Source organism: Quercus robur, chromosome 10 (assembly GCF_932294415.1).
Source record: "Quercus robur chromosome 10, dhQueRobu3.1, whole genome shotgun sequence".
NCBI lineage: Eukaryota > Viridiplantae > Streptophyta > Magnoliopsida > Fagales > Fagaceae > Quercus > Quercus robur.
In genome coordinates, this window is record NC_065543.1 from 45,541,851 (window position 1) to 45,557,494 (window position 15,644).

The 15,644-nt window shown below is 32.5% G+C and overlaps 1 protein-coding gene and 1 non-coding gene across 3 annotated transcripts; both read left to right on the forward strand.

Moving 5' to 3' along the window:
- Nucleotides 1-4,469: 4,469 nt before the first annotated feature.
- LOC126701760 (serine/threonine/tyrosine-protein kinase HT1-like) lies at nt 4,470-10,214 on the forward strand. Of its 2 annotated transcripts, XM_050400111.1 has the most exons (4): nt 4,470-5,565; nt 6,533-6,988; nt 9,177-9,309; nt 9,803-9,948. In XM_050400111.1, the coding sequence occupies exons 1-3, from the start codon at nt 5,206-5,208 to the stop codon at nt 9,267-9,269; spliced, it is 909 nt and encodes a 302-aa protein (XP_050256068.1). In that variant the 5' UTR covers nt 4,470-5,205; the 3' UTR covers nt 9,270-9,309; nt 9,803-9,948. The 2 variants fall into 2 exon arrangements, with proteins under 2 accessions (XP_050256068.1, XP_050256067.1); XM_050400110.1 differs by lacking the exon at nt 9,177-9,309 and having other exon boundaries at nt 4,479-5,565; nt 9,803-10,214.
- An 856-nt stretch (nt 10,215-11,070) lies between these two features.
- Nucleotides 11,071-11,150, forward strand: TRNAL-UAG (transfer RNA leucine (anticodon UAG)). The gene has a single exon. It is a non-coding gene; the product is annotated as a tRNA-Leu (tRNA).
- Nucleotides 11,151-15,644: the final 4,494 nt, after the last annotated feature.

Genomic DNA, 15,644 nt, shown 5'->3' on the forward strand with positions numbered 1-15,644 from the left:
TCTTTTCTTATTTTTTTTCAAAAATTTTAAAGGTGCAAGTATATTTTGGCACACTTTTAGCAAAAAAATTTCAGCAAAAAGTTAGATAAACTATTCATAAACAGACACTTAACCACAAAATTTTTGACCAATCCAATCTATGTGGTTGTCTCTTGCTGTTACCTTTAAAAAAATACATTTTTAAACTTTAAAGTTTAGGGACCTAACAAATTAAACTTTTGGGAAAAAAGGTTATTTGTTTTTTGCTTTTTGTGACAACTTTTTTTTTTTTTTTGAAATAATTTAACATTTAGATTTTTTTGAAAATAAACTAGTATTTTTTTTACACACGTTTAACATAAACATTATAAAAAATTATATATTTTAATTAACGCTATACAAATAAGTTATCAAAAATTGTGAAATATACAATCGAACACTTTATCATGGAACCTAAATTCTAGAGTTTAAAATATAAGTATATCACATATTTATTTATAATATATTAAGGTAACGTTTCAATCCTATTCTTCATCCAAGATTCGATATGTATTTTTCTTCGAATGTGAATATCTTTCTAAAATATACAAATGAAAGTTAAGTTGGCCCCTGCATAGCATATCAAGTCGACTGTTGAGTTTCTTATAATTAAGGTTAAAGCTCCTTTAAAGTGTACTTTAGATAACACTAGTTTAATTAAACTTTAACTTAAGTGTGACTTAAGACTGAATGAATGAATGTACGGACGACATTAAGAAAAGCCAAAATGCTGTACCTTATCAGTTCTCCCATGGGATTTCATGGGACACTCTCTAGTTTTGTCACATCCATTATCCATTGTTTTAAGAATCCAGGTTGGCAGCTAATTACGTAATTAAAAAAGGGTTTAACTTTAAATCATGATTCTTGGACCACCATTTAAATGGAATATTAAATCCTTGAAACAGATAATATAGTACTGGGAATCAAACCACATTCATAAATGGAGATGCTTCTTTTGTTTTTTTTTTTTTTTCCCTTGATGTATATAAGTGTCTATAGAATTTATTTAGGAAAAAAAAATGTATATAATATTAATTTTGGAGATTGTTAAATCCATAATAAATGATTTCTTTATTATAATTGCTTTTGCTTTGTACATTGACATTTGTTGCTATGAATTCAATGTTAATAAGCACTTTTCTAAGTCTAATATGCTAGGAATTAAATTATTTTTTTGTGCCTTTGATTTGACTTATTTGCTAAAATGAATAAAAATATAATCATACCTTAAAAAAGCAAAACTAGAAACAACTTTATACTATAATCAATGCTCTAAAATAATATTGCATTCGTTAAAGAGAAATCAAACAAGTGCAATGCTCCAAAACAATATTGCACTCATTAAAGGGGAATTAAGTAGGTTCTACCGTTCATTAAAAAAAAAAAAAAAGTAGGTTCTACCATATCGGGAAATAACATCTTCAAAAAAAAAAAAAATGATCAATTGTAATATAATACTCAACCTTAACCAATACACTACAATAATTGTTAACTAGACAATTTAATCTAGGTTTGCGAAGTACTTTGTAATTGAATTGGTATATCTTGGCATTTTAGAGGGTTCAAACTTCAAATCCCTCCACTCATTTTTTTGTAACTTCAAATCCCACACCCAAATTTACATTTTACTTATGTATCAACTCATGATTGAATTTTAACATTTTCATATGCACTTACGTACTAATTACAGACTAATATATAAGAGTAATACTAAAGACACACAGCTTGTGTGTCACATGAGTCCACCACATGCAATTTAAGGTAATAAAGTCCAATAGATAGTATTAGTCGGCAATTGATATATATATACAAAGGTGTGAGAAAGGGCATCTTCCTAGCATTATTTTTGTTTCTCACCAACTCAGTGCACAACCCATTCCTTCTCGAATCTCGACAACTAGAGAAGGCATGTGGCCGGAGCATTGACACACGCACCTTACCCGCGGGTGGGCATCGACATCGGTGTGTTGTCCCACAAGTTTCACTGCTTTTTAAGTCCGTGTACGAGATTATTGGTAAAGTTTTAATTTGAGTACAGAGGTGAAAATAAAAGAAGGCCATCGGAAATAGTAAAAAGAAGAAAGAGAGAGAGAGAGAGAGAGAAATATCAAAGTGACCGTATACGGAAGAGGACCATACGGCATGTCCGTCACACTCACGGATACCCCTACTACAGCAACGTGGAACCCACGTGTTTTTGTTCTTCTTAAACACCACGGTTACCAACAAATAACGACAATACCCAACAACCTCGCTAGCTCTCTTTTCTCTTTTCTCTTCTTCACTTCTGTTTTCTGTTGTAACGCTTCAAATGAACATGGCTGCTTTTTAAAGTTTTTAACTTTACTTTCCCTTTTACCAAAATAAAAAAAAAAAAAAAATCTTTACTCCCCCAACTTTTCTCTCTTGGACTCAAATACCCCTCTAACGATTGTCAAAAAGTGGTAGGACCATATAATTGGTAGTGATCAGAAGGTCAAAATGGCCAAATATCATCGTTTTTGAAAATTTTTAGCAAAAAAACATTGTTTCGGAAATAAATAGCAAACTACGACTTTTTTCAGAACTCGAGTTTCAGAAACTCGAGTTCCTAGCAAGTGTATACTGAAAGTCGAGTTCTGGAAAGTCGAGTTCTGCAAAAAAAGTGGTATTTGGCCATTGAATTTGTTGTATAACTTGAGTTCCTAGAGCTAGAATTTTATAAAAAATAGCACGGTAAACTTGAAGGTTATTTTTCATAGAAATCGAATTACGCGGCAAACTCAAGTTTCAAAATAGTGATACATCTATATATAATTTCAAAATAGTGGCAAATTGCCAAATATTTTGACCGACAGGATTATTTGGCCATTTTGGCCATACTTGTCATACACTAACAATGGTGTCCAATCACAATTTATCACTTACAGAAGTTGTGAAATTTATTGTCTTTATTATTTTTTTTTGAGGAATTTTTTTTGTCTTTTTAAGACTTCTGTATGTGGGCTCTGTAATTCTAGCTAGAAGGCAGCTTTCATAGTGTAGATAAAGTATGGTTGTTGGAAGTGAAAGCCAACTAGTAACTAGTGATATAATTAACCATGCGTGTTATGCACAGTATTGAGAATATGAGCTAAAGCATTAATATGAATCATATGATTGTAATGTACGCTGAAGTATCTCTGAAGGAAAGTGTGAAATCCATAGTGATTGTACCCCCAAAAAGCTACTGCCTTTTAAAAGTTGAAAAGTTATTTTACAGTCTTCTTAATGTTATCCAATGCATACCACAAATAATTATGGGCAAAAAAGTTCAATAAAAACCCAAAAGATTGTATTCATCTCTCAATTTTGTGGGATGTAGTATAGGTGATTGATAAATAGTTTTATAGTGAATTTTTATTTGGAGTGACTAATTCATGAACACTTTTTTTTTTTTTTTGATAAGCTACTAATTCATGAACTCAAACGTATAACTTATGGCTTTTTTTATAAAAGGAAATTACCATTGTAACAAGACCCTAACTCTAAAAGTATAATAAAACCTAACTACATTTAATTCAAACCTAATTCTCATCAATATCAAAGCATCAACCGTATTATTGTTATGACTTAATTATTAAAACAAGGACATTGTTCATAGTGGCTTCTTTCACAGCTTGCATTCCAATATTTAGTTCATTAAGCCTCTCCTTATAACACTACTTTAGTTGGAAGAGTAAGAATAATGGTGAAATGAAAAAAATTCATAATTTTGTAACCATTTAAGTTTTTGAAAATTGAGTTTCAGTTAGTTCAACTGGTAAAGTATCTGATGGTTGAATAAGAAATCTAATCTGGGGTTCAATCTTTTCCTATATCAAAAACCGATTGATGTCTTGATTTAATGATAAATAGCTAAAACTAAGAGTGAATGCTATAGACTGAAACTCTCTCTAAAAAAAGTTTTCGAAATAAATATTAATTTATCATAATATGAAGATAGGTAATTATTTAGAGCATTCGTATCAACTCATGTAATTTTTTTTTGTCTATTTTAGCACATGAATAATTTATTTATTTATTTTACACAATAAATTTTTAAAAACATCAAGACCAGATTATTTATTTTAGACAACATTTTATTAAAATATTATTTATTTATCAAATTTTTATTACTCTTTCAAATCATCTCTCTCTTTTTGTGTATTAGTAAAGAAGTATCAAAAAATAGAATTCCATGTGAATAGTAATCATGCAGCAACAATATAAATTTACACAAATTTGACTGATAAATGCACAAAATTTACATTCTATATTGTTATACATGGATGGATGCGAATGCTCTATATTCAAGATAATGCTCTAATGATAATTTATTATTATGAATATTAAAATAAAATAAAAAAAGGGGAAAGAAAAAGGTAGCGGTCATTATCAAAGAAGACCCGGTTTGTCTCCTCAGAAGTGGTTCTTCGCACGTTATGAGTGTATAGAGCAGAGCTTGTGTGTTTTTTGTTAGTGTTTATAGAAAGAGTCTGTGTCTGTCTAAATAAGAATGAAAAGAGAGCAAAACCGCCAGCTCTTTTGCATTTGCTGCTTTCACTGCTTACCAGAAAACACCTTCTACAACATCCCTACCAACTCTCTTTCTCTCCTTTGTTTTCATTAATCTTAGCTTTAAGTCCTCACAAGCTTTTAACCTCTGTGATTATTTTGTCATTTATAGCTTTGGCTTGTGAAGATCAGAAACTATGTTTTTTCCAGCTTTGTTTATCCATTCTGTTTCTTTCTTAGTCTGCTTTAGATTCCAGATTTGAACAAAGTGTCACACTTTCCTTTAGAAACAAGTTTTTTGTACTGAGAAAATGAAAGTTAAGTACTCCATACGTATTTTACTCCAAGTTTCTTTGCTTTAATTTACAAAAAAAGTGCGCTTTTTTTTTTTGGTTTGCTTTGATCTTCGTGCGCTTTTAATGATTGAAAATTTCGAGTTCTGGGTTTCATAGAGGATGTGCTAGCTTGAATTCACTTTGTCAGTAGGAAATTTCGGAATGTAGCGGGAGTAGGGACTGTTTAAAGTCATCAAGTTCAAATTTTTCCCATCTGGGTCTCTTTCAAATCAAGTGTTTAGAAGAGATTTGCTTGTTTTTGGAATCTACATTGGGTTCAAGAGGCTAAAGGGTGTGCAGATTTGATGATTTTGATGAGTTTTGGCTCAGACCCATGAAGACTTTCTACTGGTTTAAGCAGATTGCAAACAATGGGAAATCCGAGAGGAGGCTCTCTCTTGGAGAGTACGAGCGAGCAGTTTCATGGTCCAAGTACTTGGTGTCTTCAGGGGCAGAGATAAAGGGAGAGGGAGAGGAGGAGTGGAGCGCAGATATGTCACAGTTATTCATTGGGAACAAATTTGCATCAGGAAGGCATAGTAGGATCTATAGAGGGATATATAAGCAAAGGGATGTGGCTATTAAGCTAATAAGCCAGCCTGAGGAGGATGAGAACTTGGCTTCTATGCTTGAGAATCAGTTTATTTCAGAAGTTGCTTTGCTTTTTCGGTTGAGGCATCCGAATATCATTACCGTAAGTCTTTTTTTTTTTTGAATAAATTGTTTTTCTTACTTGCCTGTATTCTAAGTTCTATGGAATAACTCAGGTTGTGGTCCTGCACCAATGTAATTTGTGATATGAACTTTTTACATTGCTGCTACTCTGTTTGGCTTTTGAATGGAATATTATGGTATGAACCCGAGATTTAGTGCTATAGTATCTAATTTGTAGTGTTATTGTCATGGTCCCATTGATAATGTTCCCTTGTAAACTTTTCTTTTTTTTTTTTTTTTTTTTTTTTTTTGAATTCAACAACACTGATATGCACTTCTTGCTGGATTTCATATCCCAACTTTTCTTATATGGTGTCAAGAATGAGGTTTTTGTGCAAGGAAAAGGCAAATTTCAATCCTATACCCACTTGCTTATTATTGTTCCTTTCCTTATACGCTCTATCATTTATATTTTGGCTGTTGTTTTCTTAGCAGCAGGATGTTGAGCTAAAATCAGTATTTACTTAAATCACTTCAAATTTATGCCAGTAAGGAAGGAGATTTAACCCGAGCTCATAACAGCAAGTTTCAGCATCCTTCCATACTTTTCTCTGAATCAGTAACTAAGAGTAAGGCAAACAAGGTGGAACCTTTGCAGTAATCAAGAATCTTTAATTAAGTAAACTATGTGTGCAGTGAAATGTTTTAATACTGCAGTCTGGATAGGGATTTGAATACTAATTCCTTGTGAGAGTTTTATTCATTATCTAATGAAATACTATAGTAGATCGGGCATGTCTTATTGGATTTTGGGTGCGGTTCATTTAGGTGGTGAAGCTATTTGTAGCTTCATCCAAATGGTATAATCAACCAATACACTTTACATTATTGGATTCTGTTGTTGGAGACAAGCAACTAGTTGGTCATGAATTTTTAAACAGCTGAATCTTGGTAGGATTTTATCACTCTTTCTGACCATTTATATCTTTTCTGCTTTCTTAATGCAGTTTTTTGCAGCTTGTAAGAAAGCTCCTGTGTTCTGTATCATCACCGAGTATTTGGCTGGGGGTTCATTAAGGAAGTACCTCCATCATCAGGAACCACATTCTGTTCCACTCAACCTAGTTCTGAAATTAGCCCTTGACATTGCCCGCGGGATGCAATATCTTCATTCTCAAGGGATACTTCACAGGGATCTGAAATCAGAAAATCTATTGCTAGGGGAAGATATGTGTGTGAAGGTAGCAGATTTTGGTATTTCATGCTTAGAGTCTCAGTGTGGTAGTACAAAGGGTTTCACAGGCACGTACCGTTGGATGGCTCCTGAAATGATCAAAGAAAAACACCATACAAAGAAAGTTGATGTTTACAGTTTTGGCATTGTTCTGTGGGAGCTTTTAACTGCATTGATACCATTTGACAACATGACTCCAGAACAGGCTGCGTTTGCAGTCTCCCAGAAGGTATGTACATGGTGAATTCATTTCTTTATTATCATATATATACCAGTGAGGCCTGAGATAAATGAAAGGAATTTAAACATCCATATTCGTGATTGGAACCTAGGTTGTGAAAATTTCATGAAACTATATGTGAAGGCTGTATCTCATATATGCATCAAAAGATTATTTAAAAAAAAATAAAGAACAGGAATAATGGTACCATTGATTATATCACCCAGCCTGTGCTGCAGATCAGGATTAAATCACATACAGAGAAATCATATATGTTTTTTACTGAAATCATTATGCACTTGTCATTTTGGAAAATTTGGTAGAAATACATTTTTATTTTTCCAAAATCGTCTGCTATTCGAAAGGCTAGTAAATCTTTCATGAATAGATAGACTTGGTATATTCTTGAGACCCCACATTGTCAACAGTTGACAATATTGTTCTAGTTGATAAAACAAATGAGGGAACTCCATGTTAGAAATGATTTTTATGATGAAGAGGATTAAAATTGTATGGAATGTAACATTTTATAGGTATGAATGAGTGAAATATGGGCACAATGAAAGTGTTTGAGGGGGAAGACTGATCATTTATTTTCTTATTATCTTTGATTGATTTTTTCTTGGAATGATGGAAGAGGACAATATAATTTGAGCAAGATACTGGTTTGGAGACGTGTTTTTGGCCAGTTGTGTGATCAATTACACCTATGAAAATAAGTCAGAAGTTGATGTCAGGTATTAGAACCAAAGAGTTATTGAGAGTTCTAGTTTCTTCGATAGCTCCTCTCTCTCTCTCTCCCCCTCTGTGCGTGTGTGTGTTGTAAGCATGCATTTCATTCGTTCTGAAATGGGTTGTGCATCTTTGTATTTTCCATGTACCATTTATTTCATTAGAAGCGCTCTACTAAAAAAAAAATTATTACTTGTGTCATTCTTCTTTATTTACTTTTCATTTAACCATTCTTAGAGTGGTTTTGTCTCATTGGCTGGTAATTGATAATATGAAATTCGATTGTATTCATATTGAAGTTGCTTACATATATACAGATATAGAGTTGGGATGCTGAGCTGAGAAGAAGATAATATCACAAGATAGGGCTACTAACTAAAGCAACCATTATCCTATGCACTGTTGAGTTTTAATACATTTACACAAAAGCATGAAAGCAATGAATGGGAGACTTTGCTGCCAGATTTTTTGAGTTTCCTCAATGCATCGGCAAGAGGGAACCACTATTAACTAACCTCATCACTCACACAGGAATATTCTAACAAATTATACAGACTTAAGACATTTAGTTAAGAAGGTGTGTTGCACGTTAATTAAGGGTCTGTTTGAATACTGCTTATTGTTGAAAACTGAAAATACTGTAGTAAAATAATTTTTAAATGTGTGAATAGTGCCGTGGGACCTAGGTTAGAAGTTATATTTGCTGAAAGAGGTAATTGTGGGTCCCGTGAATAGTGCATGAGACTCACCCAAGGAAACGCCGACGCGGATACAACGTAAACGTGTTGCTATCCAAACCCACTCTAAGTTGGATAGCTCAAGTACAACAATTTTCTGCTATTCTTGCTATATGCTCACATACTTTTAGTCATCTAGTTTTCATTTCAGTTATTGCGATTCTTGTTATTACAATCCAAATATTAAATGAAGAGATAATATTCGTGAAGTTTTATATAAACACACAAGATATTAAACAATTATAAAAATCTGATTGGATCATTATGATTGATTACGGCCTTCATAGGTTTTATCTTCAAGATGCATCCACAAACACATGCATGATGGGTTGTCATATGCTTGCCCTTGAGTTTTGTCTAGTCATGTGGGACTGTCTGTTTGAGCCATTCTTATCCATGCCGGACATGACATCTCCAAATTGTAGTAAGAATAATATAATATGATATAATGTTATCCACATTCTAGAAGCATAAGTATGATCCTTGCACTTTTAGCTGTGAAGGTCTGAAGGCAATTCCTTTCTTCTTATCATAAATTCAATGGATACCTCTCTCTGTCCCACATACACATGCCCACACACATATCTGGCAGATGGCATAGATAATTGAATTTAATGTTTATCTGATAATAACTTGCAATTGTAGAAATTATAAGCATGTCCTTATCATCTTCCTAAATCAAAACAAAGACATGGTAACATCTTACATATCTGTTTTAGCTTTGCTAGTTCCCTCTTGCACTGATTACAACTTTACAAGTGTCTATGGAGCAAAGGCAGATTATGACTCCAACAAGCCATAAAAACCGGTTCTATGGTTAGAAATACTATTTATCAGAAAGCTTCAGAGTTTTATTGATCCGTAAGTGCTCCTTGTTTTGAAGTCTGGACCACTTGCCTTGTGGTCCAAAGGCATCTCTGCTAGAAAATATTATAGGTTTCATTTTAATGAGGATGTTTTCCTTTTGCTGGCCATACTCTCCTGAGTAATTTTTTGGGGTCATGTACTCTGTGTTTGCCTGGAGGTAATTACCAACTACATGAAAGTACTATTATTATCTGAAAACCTTTGCCTCTTTTCTGGCTTTGCATTTAAAAAGTTTGTAGTTGAGCTACAGATTTAGCATATCATGGAAGTTGAACACTTTTTTTAGTTGATCATAACTGTATTAATGCCTTTGTTTCTTTTTTTGTCCTTGAGTCTCTGTGGTTTCCTTTTATGTCCTGAAGTTTCGGGGAAGTATTTATGCATTGGATTGTTTGAAACTTGAATTCAATTAATCAAGAAGAGGTATCTTTCAAGTATGCAAACTTCTTTAGTTTCTTATGCATTGAATCTACTTGGTGTTTTGCAGAATGCAAGGCCGCCATTGCCACCTGCATGTCCTATGGCACTTAGTCATCTCATCAACAGATGCTGGTCAAGCAATCCAGATAAACGGCCACATTTTGACGAGATAGTTTCATTGTTGGAGAGTTACGCTGAGTCAATTGAGCGGGATCCAGAATTTTTCTCATCCTTCAAACCTCCCTCTGATCACACTTTTTTGCTATGCTTCCCAAAATGTATTGCTCGCCATAGATCTGCTTCTATAAAAGCCTAGATTCTCCTCTATAACTACCTATGATGCAAGAATGTACCATATATTTGTCTAGGCTTGTAACGTTCAATTTTTATTATGAACATTTTAAAGCCTTTTGTTTTAGTGTTCAATATTTTGGAACTTAATGCAGTTCCTTTCAATGGTATTATAGTACTTCTATCTATACTTTCCGTCTCAATTGTCCCCAAAGATCATCTTAATATGAAACAAAGAATTGGGACCCATTCTCTCCCAGCACCACAAATGCTCTGAGCATCCGCTAGAAAGACTTAATAAACATGGCTACTAGAGCTTGGGACAATACTGGCTGGAGCATAAGAAAACACTGATCTTTCATGTATTGTAGAAGAGGGGACAATGAAGAAGGTTTATAGGCCTCATTTCCAACGGGATGAATAAGAAGTTAATGCATCATTTCAAAGTTAAACATAATGTAATTGTTGGGGAGCGAAACACCTTGGGGAGACTTCAATTAAGTATTTAATATAATATATAGCAATGCACTTAACCTAAAAGGCCTATGTCTAATATGTATGAGTTCAACTATATTATATTAACTACTCAATGCGAGACTTTACTACTTAACCAACCACACTACTCACACGTGAATATTCCAATAGTAATGATTTTGTTTTGTTATTTGTTGACAATTGTTCATAACGAATTGAATGTAAACAATTGTTATCAAATCTAGAACAAGAGTAGAAAAAGGCGAACAATGTTGTGGTCAATTTTAAAAATCATAGTGGAATCTGACTTAAGGATTACATTCCTTTAGTCCAAATTCTAGACCATGGAGAGTACATGTAGAACTACCCATAATTCAGTCGATGGTGCAATCTAGGTGCAAAGAAAAACCACTATATCTATTGCAACACTATTATTTGTGTTGAGTAAGATAAAGAGTGGGATTAGGAGTGACCATTGGAAGATGGATTAGGCCCCCTTCCGGAAGCTCCGTGTGAAGTTTGTGTATTTTGCTTTAAATAAATTAATTAAAAGCACATAAGCAACAAGGCGACAGTTTGGCCGAGTGGTCTAAGGCGCCAGATTTAGGCTCTGGTCCGAAAGGGCGTGGGTTCAAATCCCACAGCTGTCAATATTTTGTTTTCTTTTTTCTTCTGCGCTATCAGTATGGGGCTATGGGCCTTATACGCAATTATTGGAGCCCATTGAATTTTTGTTTTTTTGTTTTTTTGGGCACATGGTTTTATTATTGGAGCCCATTGATTTTCTGTTTATTTTTGGGCACATGGTTCTGAAACTTTGAACCCAACCCATGTTTTTTCTTAATTGGGGTCATTTATCTCCTTATGTATTTTTGTAGTTATAGATTTTAAGTTAAAGTGGTTGATTCATATATATTACAAGTAAAAGATATTTTTACACTCTAAATTATTGGGTTATTTGACTTTAAAGTATAGCTGTTATTGTTGAAACTTGATGTTCAATTTGAGACTTTTTAACATGTAATTATTAATGGTGATATAGACATTTTAAAGTTAAGGGGAATCACCTTGTAGTTTAGACCAGAAAAATATAATTTACCTTAGATATTATGTGAATCTACCTTTTATATATTATTGATTTCATGTCATGTGGTTGATATTATGTGAATTTACCTTTTAACAATCTCCATTTTAGTAAACTGTTTGTCAATTGAATCTTGCTCTTTTCATAGGGCAATTTAATTATAGTTTAACCTATTATACATTTTAGAAAATATCAACTTAACCCACGATTTTAACTATTTAATTTTTTTTTTAAATTTAAGTCAGCATGAATATTACAACTTTGGTCTCAATGTAGTCCAACCAGACAACAAAGTTAACAAACTAAAATTGCTTAAAATCCACTGCACAAGCTGCTTTGCACCGATGGGACTTAAATTTTTTTTTTTTTTTAATGAGTTGCTAGATGTTCCTTTTCTTCGTTGTACCACACTATTGCATTACATGGTCATAAACAACTAAGGTTGGTGACCAAAATTATAACATAAGGAAAAGATTCGCATACAACTATTCCTAATAGTTGAATAGTTGCTGAAATAAATAAATAAAAGGAGTGGTGCTTACAACTTAGCCCAAAATAATAATTAAGAATAATAAGAATAGTGCTTACATTGGGAATGAGTGTCTTTGCCTCTTGTAGAAGGTATTGTACGTGGTGGTGTTATTTTATTCATTTTTGAGCCTAGAGCTATCAAATGGAGGATCCTCGTTCATTTAATTATAGATTTTAGTATTATCATTTTCTAAGTACCAATATCATTGGATACCACGACCTTGATCATTGCAATGCAAAAACTCACTTACTCCAATAATTATTCAAAAAAGGACTTCAAACGGATGTCTCTATAATTATTCAAAAAAAAAAAAAAAAAAGGTTTTGATACGAATGTCTTTAGTACATTTGTAAATGGACCATTTTATGAAGATGAGTGCTACGTCCAAAATATTTTATAATATTTTCATAACAAACCATAGATAATAAGTTGTTATTGGTTCTAATTTGAACTTATTAATATAAAGAATTGTCAAAAAAATTAGTTTCTTCTTTATTTTCCCATAAAAAGTTTTATAAAATAGCTTCTAAACTAATGTCATTAAAACATCCGTTAATCTTTTCCTTCAAAAAAAAGTTAGACATCTTTACTTTACTTCCATCTACTTAAAGTATGGTTAATGTATTCACACAGAGCATTTGTTAATAAACTATTTTATGAAAATTTTGATACCACTTTCAGGAGAAATATTAAAATTTGTCAAAGAAATCAGTTATTTTTTTCCCCATAAAAATTTTATAAAAATATTTCTTAAACAAATACTATTACGGCATCTGTTAACCTTTTTCATTAATTAAATTAATTTTAGCCGTTAAGAACTATGTAGCTTAACTGATTCACACATTTTTATATTTTCAAAAAAAACATTTAAAGTTGAAATTCCCCCTTTTCAACTATAGAATCATTAAAAAAAAAATTGGTATATCTTAAATTCCATAAACCACCATGCTTTCACTCACTGCAATTTAGTTAAAATTATTTTTGAAATCCGAACTTGTTGGATCACTTTAACCATGTTAAATTTTTTTTTTTTTTGGGAAAAAGTTTAAAAGTTATTGATGGTTGTATGTGCACTTTTTTTTTTTGAAAATGTAGGTACTAGTACAAATTGTACAATAAAGTTTCCTTTGTTCATATTATCAAAAAAGGGTTACCTTTTTCGTTTTTTCCCTCCCTTCCATCTTCAGGCAATTTAACTTTTAGGGCCCATCGTACGATCGTAGTTGGTGAAGTCTGAACCAATTTTTATTCATTGGCAGAGACTAGGGAAGGCAAGAGGCACGGAATTTTCAATAAATAGATTGATGTAAAGGTGGATAAGGGAATGCAATATAATTATTTCTTCATGTGCCTTTGCTGTGTCTATTAAATGCAAAGGAACCAACGCTTTTTATGATGCTAATGTTTTGGAATATTAGTTTAGGAAATTATTTGTGTAGAAGTGTTAGTATTGGTGGAGATAAATTGCTAAAATACTAAATTTAATAATTAATATAACAAAAGTGAATTGTACAGTGCATAACTATCTTTGCGTGTGCATTATAACTCATATGTTAAGCAAAATATATATATATATATATTTTTTTTTTTAGAGAGTTTTAACCTATGGCGTCCGCTCCTGATAATAGCTCTTTATTATCAGACCAAGACACCAATTAGTTTTTGGTGTAGGCGGGGATTAAACCACAGATCTCTTATACAACTATCAAAGACTTTATCAGTTGAGCTAACTGGAATCCACGTATATAAAAAAAATATATATATATATATATTTTATTAGTTCCTCTACTGTTGCTCAAATTATTAAATGATTATTATTTATTTATTTTTTTTCAGTGTACCTCCTCTCTATTCTTATCACTCTTCACTTCTCTCACCCTCTCCGCTTAGATATTTTTCTCTCTTCCTCCACCTTGCCAACCCATATCGCATACCTAGTCGCTGACCAACCCATCTCTCTTGCCCAGCTTCGATCCACTTCTTTCTCCACTCATCGCCGACCCAAGCCACTGCCCTTCTCTTCTCTATTTCATTTTTTTTTCTTTCTTCCTCCATTCCTCGCCAGCCCAACTTCTGTACCCAAATGCCGAACCATCTTTCTTCCTCCACTTGCCATTGACCCAAGCCCCATGCTCCAAGCCGACCCATCTCTGCCTCCATTGCCGACCCATCTCGCCCTCTCTTCTCTCTTTGGATTTGAGTTTTGTTTGGTTTTGAATTAGGGATTCATTTTTGTGGTGGTTGTGGTTGTTGTTTATTGTAGTAGATATATTATTTTATTGTGTTATTTATATTATTTTATTATGTTGAATGCTAAAATAAAACCACTGATGTTGAGTATTCTACCGCAAAAAATTTTAGTTTGGTAAAATGCTCTAATTTGTGTACTACACTTTTCTAATACATAAAAATAAATTCTACGTGTCATGAAATTTATGAAATTATCCAACATACTAGATGTTTTATACATTTCTTTTATATATAAAAAAAATGAGTTACACGTGTAGATCGACACATGAGGTCTGAATTTGTGTGAAAGATTGGTATAATGGTATACTAGTATAGCATATTGGATATATGAAATAACTTTACACAATAGGATAATCTCTCACTCTCTCTCTCTCTCTCTCAAATCTTTATAATAAAGTCAAGAAATTTTATCAATGAATGTGTATTACTATTCTATTACTATTCATCCACATGTTGCGTAGAAAGTAGAAACAAGTAAATATAATCTGTGTGTGTGTGTGTGTGTTGTATTCATACTATATCCTAGCTATTAGCCTATTACTAACAAACGCTGTATAGACTATAGTCCAAGCTTGTCGTGTGCTTAACATAACAAGAAGGAAAGTAATCAAGCTTAATAAAGAAGACTAACAGAAGGAAAGTAACTTCAAGACTTGGACCCTTCGTCCATAAAACCTAACAATCCCACCAAAGAGTCGAAGTAAAACTAAAATCAAGTATACAACTCCAACAATGAAAAAGACCCGCATATATAAAATGTTATTAATAGAAAAATAAATATCCCAAGGCCATATTTGTCATTTTTTTAAAATGTTAGATTTTAAAATGTTAGAAAAATAAAGAAAATATGAGAAATGAAGATTGGAATAGATCAACATATGGTGGCCACCAAATGACCTAAGTCCACAAAACCAAAACCCAAGAGATTACACGCATCTTTTGAATTTGGATTTCATATCAATATAATTGATTGCTTCATTTTCAATTTATGGAATGTGCCATACTTTTTCCAACAACAAGAGCAATGTAAGACAAAAAATTTCACAAATTTTTTTAGAATTTGTTAAGTTGGCAAGTTGTGACTAGAGCATTACTTAATATGGATCTATCTCTAACAATTTTGTTATACACTAATTACAACATGACACGTCAACATTTATGTTGAATTTTGGGTATCACCTAATATATTGTTTTAAAAAACAATAACTCTAAAGTCACAACTATTTTCATAAAATATTTAACAGCTGTCGAGATGACAAGATATTAATGGTAAATAAG